Source organism: Rhinatrema bivittatum, unplaced genomic scaffold, assembly GCF_901001135.1.
Source record: "Rhinatrema bivittatum unplaced genomic scaffold, aRhiBiv1.1, whole genome shotgun sequence".
Lineage (NCBI taxonomy): Eukaryota > Metazoa > Chordata > Amphibia > Gymnophiona > Rhinatrematidae > Rhinatrema > Rhinatrema bivittatum.
The window spans coordinates 22,264-35,928 of NW_021820372.1; the positions used below are offsets into that span (position 1 = coordinate 22,264).

The following is a 13,665-nucleotide window of genomic DNA, read 5'->3' on the forward strand; positions in this document are numbered from 1 at the left end:
ACTCTGCATCGATACGAAGGGGACCCCTCTTAACAAACAGCGCAGACAACTGATGGATAGTGTGCCCCAAGTATGGTCCGAACAGAACCCGGGAGGAATAGCTATCGACGCTACCCCATATGGATAGAATGAAGCAGAATGCACAGGTGATCAATCAACCTCAATACCCCATTCCATACATGGCCAGAGAAGGAATTGAATACACCTGCAGAGACTGTATGATTTGGGAATTCTCAGGCGAATCCGATCTGCTTGGAACACCCCTACTGCCCGTAAAAAACCCGGTTCTGATTACCGACCTGTACAAGATTTACGGAAAGTGAACAATCAAGTAGCAGATCTAGTAGCCCTTGTACCAAATCCATACTCAATCTTGGCTCAAGTTTCCCCTACCTCCAAGTGGTACAGTGTCATTGACCTCAAAGATGCTTTCTTCTCCGTTCCAGTAGCAGAAGAATGCCAGAAGATCTTTGCCTTCACATGGGAAAATGCACAAACTGGAATCAAGCAGCAGTACACATGGACTCGCTTACCGCAAGGATTTAAGCACTCACCCACGATGTTCGGGGAGCAACTGGCAAAAGACTTGAAGATGTACCAAGTCACGTATGGGCCAGTCATACAGTATGTGGATGACCTTCTGTTGTTTCGTGAAACGTATCACGAATGTGCTATAGCCACACTCCACTTACTAAAGACGTTGTACTCAAAAGGATACCGTGCAAGTAAAAAGAAGGTGCAAATTTGTGAATTGGAAGTAGAATACCTGGGATTCCAAATCCGGGAAGGTACCCGTTGCCTTGGAATATCCCGTACCAGTTCAATACGAGGTCAACCTGTACCCACTTGCAAGAAAGAGCTCCGAGCGTTCCTTGGAGCTGCAGGATACTGTAGGCTGTGGATTGCTAACTACGCTGTTATGCCCAGTCCCTGTACGACAAGCTGCGGGGAAAGGAGGCAGAATCTCAGCCTTTTCAGTGGGAAACCCATGAACTGACAAGCTTACAACAACTGAAAGATGCCTTGATTGAACCACCTGCACTAGGATTGCCAGATGTAATGAAACCATTCCATCTATTCGTCGATGAAAAGAAAGGCATGGCCATTGGGGTATTGACTCAAACTCTAGGCTCATGGGAAGACCTGTTGCATATCTGTCAAAAGGAATGGACAATGTTGCAAAAGGATGGCCAGGTTGTCTCGAAGCATTGCGGCTGCATGCTTACTAATTCCAGAAGCAGTCAAATTAACTTTTGGACAAATCTTGAATGTAACGACCCCCCACACCATTCAAGGACTGCTAGAAACTCATGGACCAAAATGGATGACTAATTCACGTCTTGTAAAATATCAAGCTCTGCTATGTGAAACTCCTGAAATCCAAATACAGGACAGCAAAAACTTGAACCCGGCCACTCTTATGCCGGCACCTGAACCCGTCGCACATGACTGTGAGGAGGTCATGACTACAATACATTCCAGCAGACCAGACTTGAGAGATCAACCATGGCAGGGAGCATGGACATTATTTACTGATGGAAGCAGCCAAGTTATTGATGGAATTCGAGTTGCTGGATATGCTGGTTTCTGAAGACGACATTATTGAAGCTGAGCCCCTACCCCTGGGACATCAGCCCAAAAAGCTGAACTAATCGCTCTCACTCGAGCTTTACAATTGGCAGAAGGACAGACTGTGAATATTTATACAGATTCCAAATATGCTTTCCTCACAATCCAGGTACATGGAGCCCTATATAAGGAGCGAGGGTTTCTAACAGCGAAGGAAAGCAATTGGCCAATGCATCTGAAATACATCAATTACTAAATGCTGTGGCACCACAAAAGGTAGCTGTCATGCATTGTAAAGCCCACCGGAAAGTCAGATCCCGTTGCAAAAGGAAACCAATGGGCAGAAAAACAGCAAAAGAAGCAGCCCGTGCACATTATCAATCCCAACTACAACATGTCCACTTCTACAATTCCCAACAGAAACTCCTACCTATTCGACAGAGGAGAATGACTGGGCACAGGCTGAACAGATCCACCATCACAATGGCTGGTGGATTCTGCAAGATAACAGTATGGATTCCAGAAACATTAGCTTGGACTATTGTCAAGGAAGCACATAACAAAACCCATCTCGGACGAGATGCATAAAGTTGCTGGGAAAAAACGTATTACATCAATAAAATAATCCAACTAACAAAACACGCAATCAGCCAATGTGTCACATGTGCCAAAAATAATCCTAGAAGTGGACCTGGTCCATCACCTGGATATTTTAAGAGGAACTACACCTTTCCAAGTTTGCCAAATGACTTACTCACATGACTCCGTCCAAAGGCTACAAAGCAATGCTGGTGGCTGTCTGCACCTATACCGGATGGATCGAAGCCACACCAACACGAACTGAAACCTCCAAAGAAGTTGCGTCCTTGCTCCTTCACCAAATCTTACCACGCTACGGATTACCAAGACAAATCAATTCAGACAATGGACCAGCATTCACCAGCGATGTTATCCAAAGACTAAGTAAAATCCTCGGTATCACATGGCATTGCACTGCGCATGGCGACCGCAGAGCAGTGGATCTGTTGAACGGGCTAACAGAACGCTGAAAATCAGATAGCTAAACTATGTCAAGAAACAAAGACCAAATGGCCAGACATCCTACCCTTAGCCTTGCTACATATCAGATGCAGTCCAAAACGATCAGGGCTAACACCGTATGAGATGATGTATGCAAGACCTCCACCTCTCCCTTCTTTTCCCGAATCATTGCAGATACAAGGGGAGTTGTCACTAAGTAATCAGCTCAAAGGACTATATAACACAGTCATTGCAATTCAGGACTATACATGTGACGTTGAACCATTAGTTTTGTTAACCCCAATTCATCCATTCCAAGTTGGAAATTCTGTATGGATGAAGGACTGGGATGAATCCGATTTCCTCAAACCACGTTGGAAGGGTCCATACACAGTACTACTCACCACTCCTACTGCTGTAAAGGTCTCTGGATGTCCTTCCTGGATTCACTGGACTCGCCTAAAACCTGCTGCCTCCAATTGGCAAGTCTCCAGGATTGGAGACCACAAATTAAGTTCACTCAAAACAGGCAACAAGATAGTCCAGATTAGATGATTATAGTACTTTGCTAAAGAGTACTAACATATACATTTTTTCTTCCTTTCAGAATTAATCTACTGAACTACTTACAACTCAAGTCCAACGTGTTACCCTCAACTTTCGGCTATGAAACCAGACTACTACAAGTTATTCTACTATTTCCTGTTCTACAGCTACATCTCTTGTTCTACCTCTAAGCAAAAACTGCACTGAATGTGTCAAGTTAATCCGTACCACTACTCCAGATGGATTCCAGATTGTCTCTACCATTATACACCAATCTCAGCCACCCGACTCATGTGCAGCTCAGCCTGCGTGCTCATTGAATACTACTCAAGGATACCAGTCTTTTCACCGGTGCCTACAAAATGACAAGTCATTTGTCATACACCTACAACTCCCAAGTACTATAACATTACCCTGACGCCGGATTACCAAAGAGCTATACCTCAACATCGTTCCGGAAGGAAAAGGCATCCTATACTACATCAACTCGACCAAAGTCCTTATGGAGGAGAATCTACTGCTACCATACTTCGACGCCTGTGAAGCCATTGGAAACACCCTAACGCCCTCCATTGCGGATCTAAGCCTGGAAACAGTCCTATGCTCACAACCACAAGTACCTTTGCCCTTACAATCGGGTGGCCAACCCATCTCATGGCTACCATGTCAAGGAGACTTAATTTTATCAGGATGGGCTCTGGTATGTGACTATACAGGAGGAGGATATCATGGTTGCCATGGAATTGGCCGGTTAACTGCAGTAGCTGGTAATACCATGTCCATACAATGGCCCATACGGGGTGAAGGATATCCCTGGCAAGATACTTGGGGCTTTGGAATCGATGGAACGGGAAAGACCCCATGACCTATATAACAATTACCCAGCGTCGAGACAAACCTCGACCAATATTCATCAGACTACTGTTGTGGGCTATCAGTCCTTCTTTGATGAAATATCCCACGCATCAGAAGAATTAAAAAACATGCATTCTCCAATCAAGCAAAGAATATGTTTGTCAATCTGGCTGAGAATATAGCTCTTCTCTTGAAGTTAAAAATTGTTTTGTCTGCGGGGAACGCACACCGGAGAACAATGGCCATGGGAAGCCAAAGAGGTCTTCCAAACCGATCTCAATCAATTGAACACGACTATAACTTACAAACGAAACCACACCCATATGAATGGGCTCTCCAGACAGATGTCATTGGCAGACATTGCATATCTCGACAACATTCCCGAGTATATCTACTCTGTTGGTAATTCCCCATGTACTGGGGTGCTTACTGCTAACCTAACCAAACAAACCTGGTGGCAAACTGAGAATTTGACAATGCCCACTACCATGTGGACTGAAACATCCTCAACAAAACGTGGACTGCTGCTGGAGTGCCAACTACCCTCTTCGCTGCACCAGACGGTTACTACTTCGTTTGTGGCCGCCGGGCATATGAATTGCTACCACTCAACTGGTATGGCACCTGTTTCCTGGCCACCATACGACCAAGTTTCTTTCTCTTACCAATCACAGCGGGTGAAACATTGGGTGTACCTGTCTACAGCCCTATGAAGCCAAACAACGTCGCAGAAGTCCTAAAGTTTCTATTGGTGATTGGAAAGATCAGGAGTGGCCCCTGACGAATTGTACAATACTACGGCCCTGCCACATGGGCTGAAGATGGCTCCTATGGATATAGAACTCCAATATACATGTTAAATCGCATCATTCGCCTACAAGCAGTACTAGAACTCTGACTAACGATTCTGCTATGGCCTCAATATCTTGCCAAACAAAACACCAGAATAATAACAGCTGTCTACCAAAATCGTTTAGCCTTGGACTACCTCCTTGCACAAGAAGGTGGTGTCTGTGGCAAATTTAATCTCTCCAATTGTTGTTTACAGATCGATGATAAGAGCAAAGTTATCGAAGAGATTACTGATCGCATGATCCGATTAGCTCATGTCCCTGTGCAAACTGGACCGGTATCCTTGATTGGACTTCCTCACTACCAAATTGGCTTACTTCAATCCCCGGATTGAAGGACATTCTCTTTCCTCTTCTGTTTTTTATTCTAACTTGCATTTGTTCCCTCTTTGTTTACCTCTTATTTTCAGAAATCTACGATCTATGATTGAAACCATTGCTGATCGCAGGGCTGCAGCTCATATTATGATGATCAATAAGTATGTGTCGATTTCCTCATTCCCTGATTCTGATGCATCTGACTCTGATGATATTCTTTTGATTCTGATAACGATTATTTTGATACTAAACTCTAATCCCACCTAATTCAACGACAGGACCACTTTTGTTGCTAGGGTAAGCCGGGCTACAAAGGGGGTTGACGCCATTAGGGCCCATCCGTCTCAAACCCGTGAAGAAACCAACGACCTAGTAACATTTAGGGTCCACCTTGAAAGTTATTAGTATTAATTCTTGCTTCTCTTTTCAGTTACTTAACAGCTACAGTGATACTTCCACTTTCCATCGGCGTTGAAGTATCAAAGGGGGGAATGAAGGAGTTCGATTCCATGAACCCCTGAAGACTGCACAGCTGTGACGCCTCTCGTCTCATCATGCTGCAGTGAAACGCACAGCCATTTGATTTACTAACATTTGCAACGCAAACGGAACCTAATACGTAATGACGTACTTACGCACTAACGTTTAGTGAACGTGACTCCATTTTGGATTCATATTTTGTATTGTATTAATACGAACGCGTCGCAAATGTCTAACCCGTCAATTAAATGACGAAACAATAGTCTGATCATAAGCTACACCTACTAGAGACCACGCTAGCTATTGCTTGTTCAGCAGTTTGTAAAATGTTTGTTCAGCAAACCAGAACGCATGTGTGAAAGATAAGAACTGTAAAGTGTATAAAGGTTTGCTCCGAAGGGGGCGTGGCATGCAGTTGTACTAAGCCGTTGTCTTAGCTGCATCTTGCTGGCAATAAAAGTCTATCTTTACGGATCAGTTGTCTGGGCCTCCTTACTGACTAAAAAGAGACGGTTACACAATGTTGCTTTTTAAGTTAATTCTTCTGACCTTTGTCCTACTTTCTTTCTCTGGGCCACTCCCCATGTACTCGCTAAGGCCCCAACTGTCCCTTATCTTATCAGCAGCAAACAGCTGGGTGTGGCCCAGAGGCAGAAGTCCTGTTCTGTTCAGATATCTGCAGTTAGCGTTTCTGAGTAACTGCTCTCCAATATATCTGATCTCAGGACTTGTTCTGTTAGAAAACAGTTTTTGTTACAAGCAGGCTAAGAAAAATGGCATATGTATTCTCAGACCTTATAGGCCTTATATTAAATAATTACACTGATAATATCATTCATTTTCTCTGCTTCATTCCTGTCTGTCGTGGCACAATACTCTCCCGCAGGCTAACTTCCTCCTTAAAATAATTTCCCACACTCATTCCACTGATCAAGTCGGCCATGCAGTCAACATTAGCATAGAAGGGAGAAAAAGTTTACAGTTCAGAGATGGATGCAACAGGAGTAGACCTGATCCCAGACGTGTTACTCACTCCCGTCTGGGAAACTTTGCAGCGCACTGCTATCTCTACAGATCCTCCTTAAGGAGGTGGGATACTCCCAGCATGCACTGGGGAAGCAGCATGGCCTCTGCCGGGGAGCTCTGCGCATGCTCCTGCTGCTCTCTCTTCCTGTAGAGTCCGCAGGGCTGCAAAGAACAGGAAAGACTCAGAGTAAAAACAGAAACTTTCCGTCTCCCCAGGACCGGAAATCCCTGCAAGCCCCAGATCTGCAGAGGGGGAGAGCAGGGGCTTTATCTGAGCCCCCAGGAATCAGCCCTGCCTCCTCTGAGCAGAAACAGCCTGAATCCCTGCAGGACTGAGAGGGAAAAGAGGAGGGCAATGTGTGCCCTGGTGTCTGATCCGGTAAGAAATCCTTCTCTGTCCTCTTGTGCATTTAAAGGAAACCTTTTCCCTGTGCTCTTCCAGCCTTCCCTCCTCCCGAGATCAGCAGAGATCAGTTGGAGGGTGCAGATTGTCTCTGTGTCTCCGCAGACTCTTGTGTGCATACACGCAGTCTCTCTCTCTCTCACACACACATACAGAATAAACACTGAGGCCAATATTCAGTAAGCAGGTAAGCGGACGAGTTAATTTGTGCTGGTTATCCAGCAGGATAGACGTTCTGCTGAATGTACTTGATCCGGCTCCATGAAGCTTGCACATCGCTGGGAGAAGGCCTCTGCTTTAGCTCTGTGGCCGGTTGGGTCGCCTCCATGCCCTGGCTTGTGGTTGCTCTGTTGCTTTTCTCCTGTTGCCACGGGAGAGAGGCCAAGATGGGGTGAGCAAAGAGACAGGGAGAGGGAGGTGTGCGGGGAAAAAGGTCAGCGCGAAGGAGATGAAGAGCAAAAGATAATAAGAAGAGGAAGGGCTGAGAGACAGCAAAGAGAGAGAGGAGAAGAGACAGGAAGGGTTGGAAAAAAGAAGTAAAACAGAGAGAGATAGCTGGAAAGAAATGAGATTAAAGAAAGAGACAGGTGAGAGAGATGAAGCTGGAGGAGAGGGGCTGAGGGTGTCCTGTTTGCTGTTCCAGGCATCGGTCACATTCAGGGACGTCGCTGCTTATTTCTGGGAAGTGGAGTGGGACATTCTGGGAGAATGGCAGAAGGAGCTGTACAAGAAGGTCATCAAGGAGATTCACGGCGTCCTCATGTCACGGGGTAAGTCTGCCTTTTCTATCATCTCTCACCCATACACACACTGCAGGATGGCTGCTGCCACTTTATCAGGGATGGAATAATCCCAGGTGCCAGCTCCCTTGGGCACATATAATATACAGTCTGGCTTCTGATCTCATGCCAAGTCCAACAGGAGCTGCTGTGGTCCCCAGGGCCCAGTGAGAGACACCTCTGCTGCAGGCCCGGCACGAGATGCTGCTCTGTGCTGGACAGGGGGAGGATTTGCCTCTCTGATTCCTTTCTGAGACCTGCAACTTCTGTAAAAGGACTTGAAATAATAGCTATGCTCTAGGTGATCTACTGCACAACATGTAACTCCTCCAGGTGGTAACCCGATGTCACAGGTCACAAATCCCCCCTTTCTGCCTCTCACTGACCTCTAGAGAGAGTTAACTTTATATCCTAGCACTGGGGTTTTCCTTCTCAGCCACTCCTGATATGAAGCTGGGCAGCCCTTCTCCAGGAGGGCACAGGCTGGCAGAGAGCACTGGCACCTGCAATGCCTCTAGCTAGGAGGGTCAGGAATAGAAATGACTGCTCCACCATCAAGATGGCCGCCGAACCGTGAGGGTGTGCAGATCGCAGCTCTCGCCTCGTCATTTTCCTCCCAGCTAACTCCTAAGAAACTTTTTCCTATTGATGGTATTTTCAGGCGTTTTTCTTTGTAAAAATGCCGCACACTAAGAGGAAGGCTCGGGTTCGAGAAAATACCTCTACTCCTGATTCTTTGAGACAGATGAGGATTGAAGCTGCTTTCGCGCAAACGCCATCTTTGGACCCGGAGGTTACGGTCGCTGGGGCTGTGTTGGAGCAGCAACACAGCCCCCTGACTTTTGAGACATCTCTAAGCCCGGGATATCCAACGACTCCAGACCCGCCAAAGAGAACAACTGACTTAGAGAACGCTACCCAGAGAGGAGATGGGGACTTCTCCTCGGTGAGCCCGGAGGAACTGGGCTCCAGGGAGCGTGGGAAAGAGGCCCAACAACAGCCAGGCCCAGGAGAACTCAAGTCTAGCAGCGAAGGACTTTTGGAGGTAGGAGTTGCAATGAATAATATTCCTCTCCTCAATACCACTTCTACATTAGCCTCTTCGTTGGAGGAAATAAAAAATATCTTGATTGTGATGCAAAAATCGATAAATGCTATAAAACTATCAAAGTAGAAGAAAAGACGAGTATGGTTGAGACAAGAGTGGTAACATTGGAACATAAAGTAGAAGGGATAGAAAAAAATACAAGGGAACCTTATAAGATCGGAGAAAATGATTCAGACCAAGTTGGAATTTCAGGAAAATATATCAAAGAGAGCAAATTTGCGTTTCTTAAACTTCCCGAAAACGAAACTACAGACACCTTTGGACTTGCTAAGAAGTTATTTTGTTAATATATTAAAGTTTTCATCGGAAAATATTCCAGTAATAGCAACTACATATTATCAAGAACAACGAGGTCGGGAGAAGGGAAAATCGAAGCGTGAAGAAAATCAAGAGATACCAGAGGAAGAAATTTTGGACATTACAAATTTTTAGAAAAGTCATTTGAGATGGACATTTCTTTACGAGCGATACTAATTGTTCAGTTCTCCTCTAGGATAGAAAGAGATAATGTATTAAAATTGTACTTTAGATCTCGAATGTGAAATTCTTTGGCCAGCCAATACGTATATTCCCAGACATAGCTAGGATAACTCAAATTAAGCGAAAAAATTCTTAGAAATGAGGAAAGAAGTGGTAGAAAGAGGGGAACGTTTTTTATTGCGTTTTCCTTGTCGCTGTTTAATTTCTCGTGGTGACGCAAAGTTTATATTTGCAGACTCTGAACAATTACGGAAACATTTAGATTTTTCTGCGCAATCCTAGGAAATCCTAAAGTAGTTGGAAGTAAGAGTATTTAGTTGGCGTAACTCACAGTTAAATCAGTGATTTTCTTTGTAGAATTTTTTCTTTAAATTGTACTGCTATAATCACCCTTGATCTCCCAGTATTTCTTTTATTATATTAATTCAATGTACACAATCCAGGTAACATTTAAATCTGTTTCTTGTATTTTTCACATGGGTGAAAGAAAAGTGTAATATTTTCCTTTTGTAACCTGGGTGAACATGTGGAACATTGAAAATTTCTTGTTTGTTCAAACAAAAATCAATAAAGATATAAATTTAAAAAAAAAGAAATGACTGCACCAGAAACCCTCCAAGGTTTAACCTTAATCACGTGCTAGCCTGCAAGGGTCTCATCTCACCAAGCTCCGTCACACAAATACCCAAAGATGCGCACAGGCACACACACACAGACACACCACACAGAAACGGACACACACACAGACACACACACACACAGACACACAGAGACACACAGACACACACACAGAAACACAGACACACACACACACACAGATACACAGACACACACACACCTCTGCATCAGAACAGTGAACAGATAAAAGCTCCAAGGCCTGCACAAGTAATTTTCCTATTTTACTGGCAGGTTATTCAATTATTAATCCTGATGTTGTATTCAAGATTAAGAAGGAAGATGAGAAATATTTCCCTCAGCACTGGGAGCTGGAGGGGAAAGAAACCATGAAGGACCCCAGCATCAGTAAGTAAATGTTCTGGATTTAAAGGGCTCTGCATTTTCAGATCACAGGAGATGGGGCATTAACATCAAACATTTGGAGACTTCCAATCCATTTCCTAATATAATATTAGCAGGGCCTGGGTGAATCCTCGTTTGTTTTCTCATCCCAGGCCTTCCGATTGTAACGTCTGTGTTCTCACTGAGCGTTAAACAAGAGGAAGATCTGCCCTTCCTGGATCCTCCTGAATCAGAGGTGACTGAAGGGATTCACCCTCCTGTAACAGGCAAGTACCACTCCCTGCCCTCGTCTTGTATTCTCCCCTCCTCTTCCCTCTGAATTTCCATACGACTGAGCTACACAAGCCCCTCCCTCGTTTCTTGTACCCGTTGCTCCCCACCTGCCTTTACCACCGCCCTCTGTGTCCGTCCTAAATCTGTGTAAATTTGCTGATTGGTTGGATGCTGCTGCTGCCTCTGTCAGGAGGGGACTCCAGGCATCCACCCCCTGTCAGTAAAGAAATATTCTCTCACATTTCCTCTGCACATTCCTCCGTCATCTTCATATCCTGTCCTCTTCTCCAGGAGTCTCCTTTCCACCGTCCCTCGCCCTCCTGTCTAAGAATTCCTTGGCTTTGGTGCCTTCTAGTGACATTCTCCCGCCCTGCCTCATATAATTATAATGAAGCGGAGGAGCCAGAGAGAATCAGATTTCTGAAATGTGGCACTGGATAAAAAAAAACATCTGGTTTAACAAAAATACTCTGAGGTAGAAATGTTCAGCATGTTTTTGCAATAGCAGTAACCACACCAGATTATTTTGTAGATCCTGAGGAATGAAGTCGCCCACCTCGGTGTTAAAATGATCAGGATACTGTTAGAATGGATTTCTGATGATGATCAGCACAGCAGCACCCTCCTTCTTAGTGCTGCACTGGTGGCAGTGTTTATGGACACAGCATAATCCTGAGCTCACTTGCACTGATAATACAGGCTCTGGGGTAACATTTCTACATATTGTAACCATCTTTTCCCATAACAGGCTCCCCCAGTGTCACCCCTGACATTTTAATCCGATTTAAGCAAAAAGGACGTGGGACTGAGCCCCCGAGATCTGAGGACAGAGGGAACCTGAGCATCCCAGGCGCCTGTGAGGAGCTGCATGAAGCAGGCGATGGAGCTTGGATTAAAGGTACTGCTGGGCCAATCCAAACATTGCTGAGACAGGAGGCCTCCTCTGGGCCAGGCACAGCGAGGAGGAGGCGTTAAATCATGTCCCTGACCTCTGACCTTTCTTGTGTGGAGGGCTCACAGTGGCAGCAGGAAACCCCCACTGGGAACAGTAAGAGGGAGGAAGGCAGGGGGAGCAGCAGGAGGGAGGGAGGGGGGATTGCACAGCAAACGGTTTCCATCCTCGTGGGATTGTGGGACCCAGCAGGAGAATTATGAAAGGAGTTACGCGTGCAAATGTAACAGACCTTCCTAGCAATTTTCTAAAGCCATTTACCCACGTAAGTGCACTTAATGCTGAAAAACCCGATTGGCAATTCAAGTTTTGCCTTTCTTAGGTCAATATCCCAGACTGTTTAAAAGCTGAAGGCACAATCTCATTCTCTAACAGGCAGCCGAGGTCCCAGTCCTGACCCTACAGCAGAGATCCTGAGAATGGGCGGGGAGGAGACGGAGACCAAGAGCGGTGAGCAAAATATTCCTTCCTAACACAACACTTTAAAGCTTTTGATGCGCTCCCGCATAGGAGACTCGGGAACAAAATGAGAAGCTTGGGAGTGAGCGCCAAGGTGGTGACGTGGATTACAAACCGGCTGAGGGACAGGAGACAGTGGGTGATGGTAAATGGAAGCTGCTCTGAAGAGAGAGAGCGGTGTTACGGGGCCTGCCCCAGGGATGGGTTGTGGGACAGATTCTGTTCAGTACCTTTGTGAGTGACCTGGTGGAAGGGAGAGAAGGTGAGGTCTGTCTGTGTTCAGTGCTGCTTCCCCCAGGGGGAGGGGCTAGCAGTTTATGATACTCTGTAGGCGGAGTTAGTGATCGGATGTGGGTTGGCTCCCACAGAATGGCTATTGATATGATACCACTCTGTAGTGTAAGGAAATGGAAATGGTGGTGAATCTCTGGGCCAATGGCAGATGACAGCGCCCCCAGGAGGAGATCCTGAGAGGGACCACCGGCTAGGCTGGAGTATGGAGACAGACACAGATAGTTCTTTTATTAGACTGGAAGTAAAACCACCAGAGGTGGCAGTAGTGAGCTGATGTGCCTGGCAGGGCTAAGGTCCCACAGATACAGGAATGGTTATCTCTGCGTTGCTGAGCTGTAGATAGAGACTCTAGCTAGTGAGTAGACAGGGTATGCTGGATATATAACCAGTAGTAGATGATCCACTCACAATTGTAGATATAGATAATGTCCTCTATGCAACAGAGAGTCTTCCGTATTCAGGAGCAGGAGCCGCAGGCGAATACTGGTTCCTGTAAGCAGTCTGAAATAAACTTAGATTAACTGTGTATGAGATGGCTTCTGGAATAGAAGAGGGTTTAGGAGCGTTTAGGAACATAGGCCCTCGTGGAGCGAGTACCGGTTCCTATCTGTATTCGGCAATTACTCACGATCTCCGTACCTGCGATAACGTCTTAGACAGAAAGGAATCTTTGGGATTAGGAGCGTAGGCCCTCGTGGAGCGAGTACCGGTTCCTATCTGAAATAGAACTCACAGTGTTCAGGTCTGCGATCGCTTCCAGGCAATAGGAGTCTTCTGAGTCTTCAGGGACATAGGCCTCGAGGAGCGAGTACCGGATCCCGTCCTGTAACTGAATTCAAGGAGAGGAGAGCGGGGCCCCCAAGGAGCCCTGCTCCTTGGGGGCCCCCTCTACAAACTTACCCCTAGGTAAGTTTGTAGAGGGTGCAAGTAGCATGGACTGCCGAAGCAAGTCCCATTGGAGTTCCTTGCTAACTCGTTTAGTAGTAGCAAACAAAGACCTTTTATGTTGGAAGCGGATGGCGTCATTACGGGGGGACGCCCCCGAGGTTCGCGCCTTTGCAGGTACAAAGTCTGGAGCGTGCGCGCGCCCTTACATCATCAGGAACATGGCGGATCCGAAGCGTCACGCCAACCCGGGGATTCCGGGGCAGAGAGGAGAAGAGAAGCCGCGCAGCATCTGTCCGTCAGACCCAAAGGGAGTAGCCTCAAAGGTAGAGAGGGTGGGGCAAGGC

General features: G+C 46.1%; 1 protein-coding gene across 1 annotated transcript; it reads left to right on the top strand.

The window, feature by feature from the left end:
* Positions 1-6,807: 6,807 nt before the first annotated feature.
* Positions 6,808-12,265, top strand: LOC115081574 (zinc finger protein 398-like). Its single transcript, XM_029586000.1, has 6 exons — positions 6,808-7,044; positions 7,712-7,838; positions 10,345-10,458; positions 10,608-10,721; positions 11,477-11,626; positions 12,056-12,265. The coding sequence occupies exons 1-6, from the start codon at positions 7,021-7,023 to the stop codon at positions 12,151-12,153; spliced, it is 627 nt and encodes a 208-aa protein (XP_029441860.1). The 5' UTR covers positions 6,808-7,020; the 3' UTR covers positions 12,154-12,265.
* Positions 12,266-13,665: the final 1,400 nt, after the last annotated feature.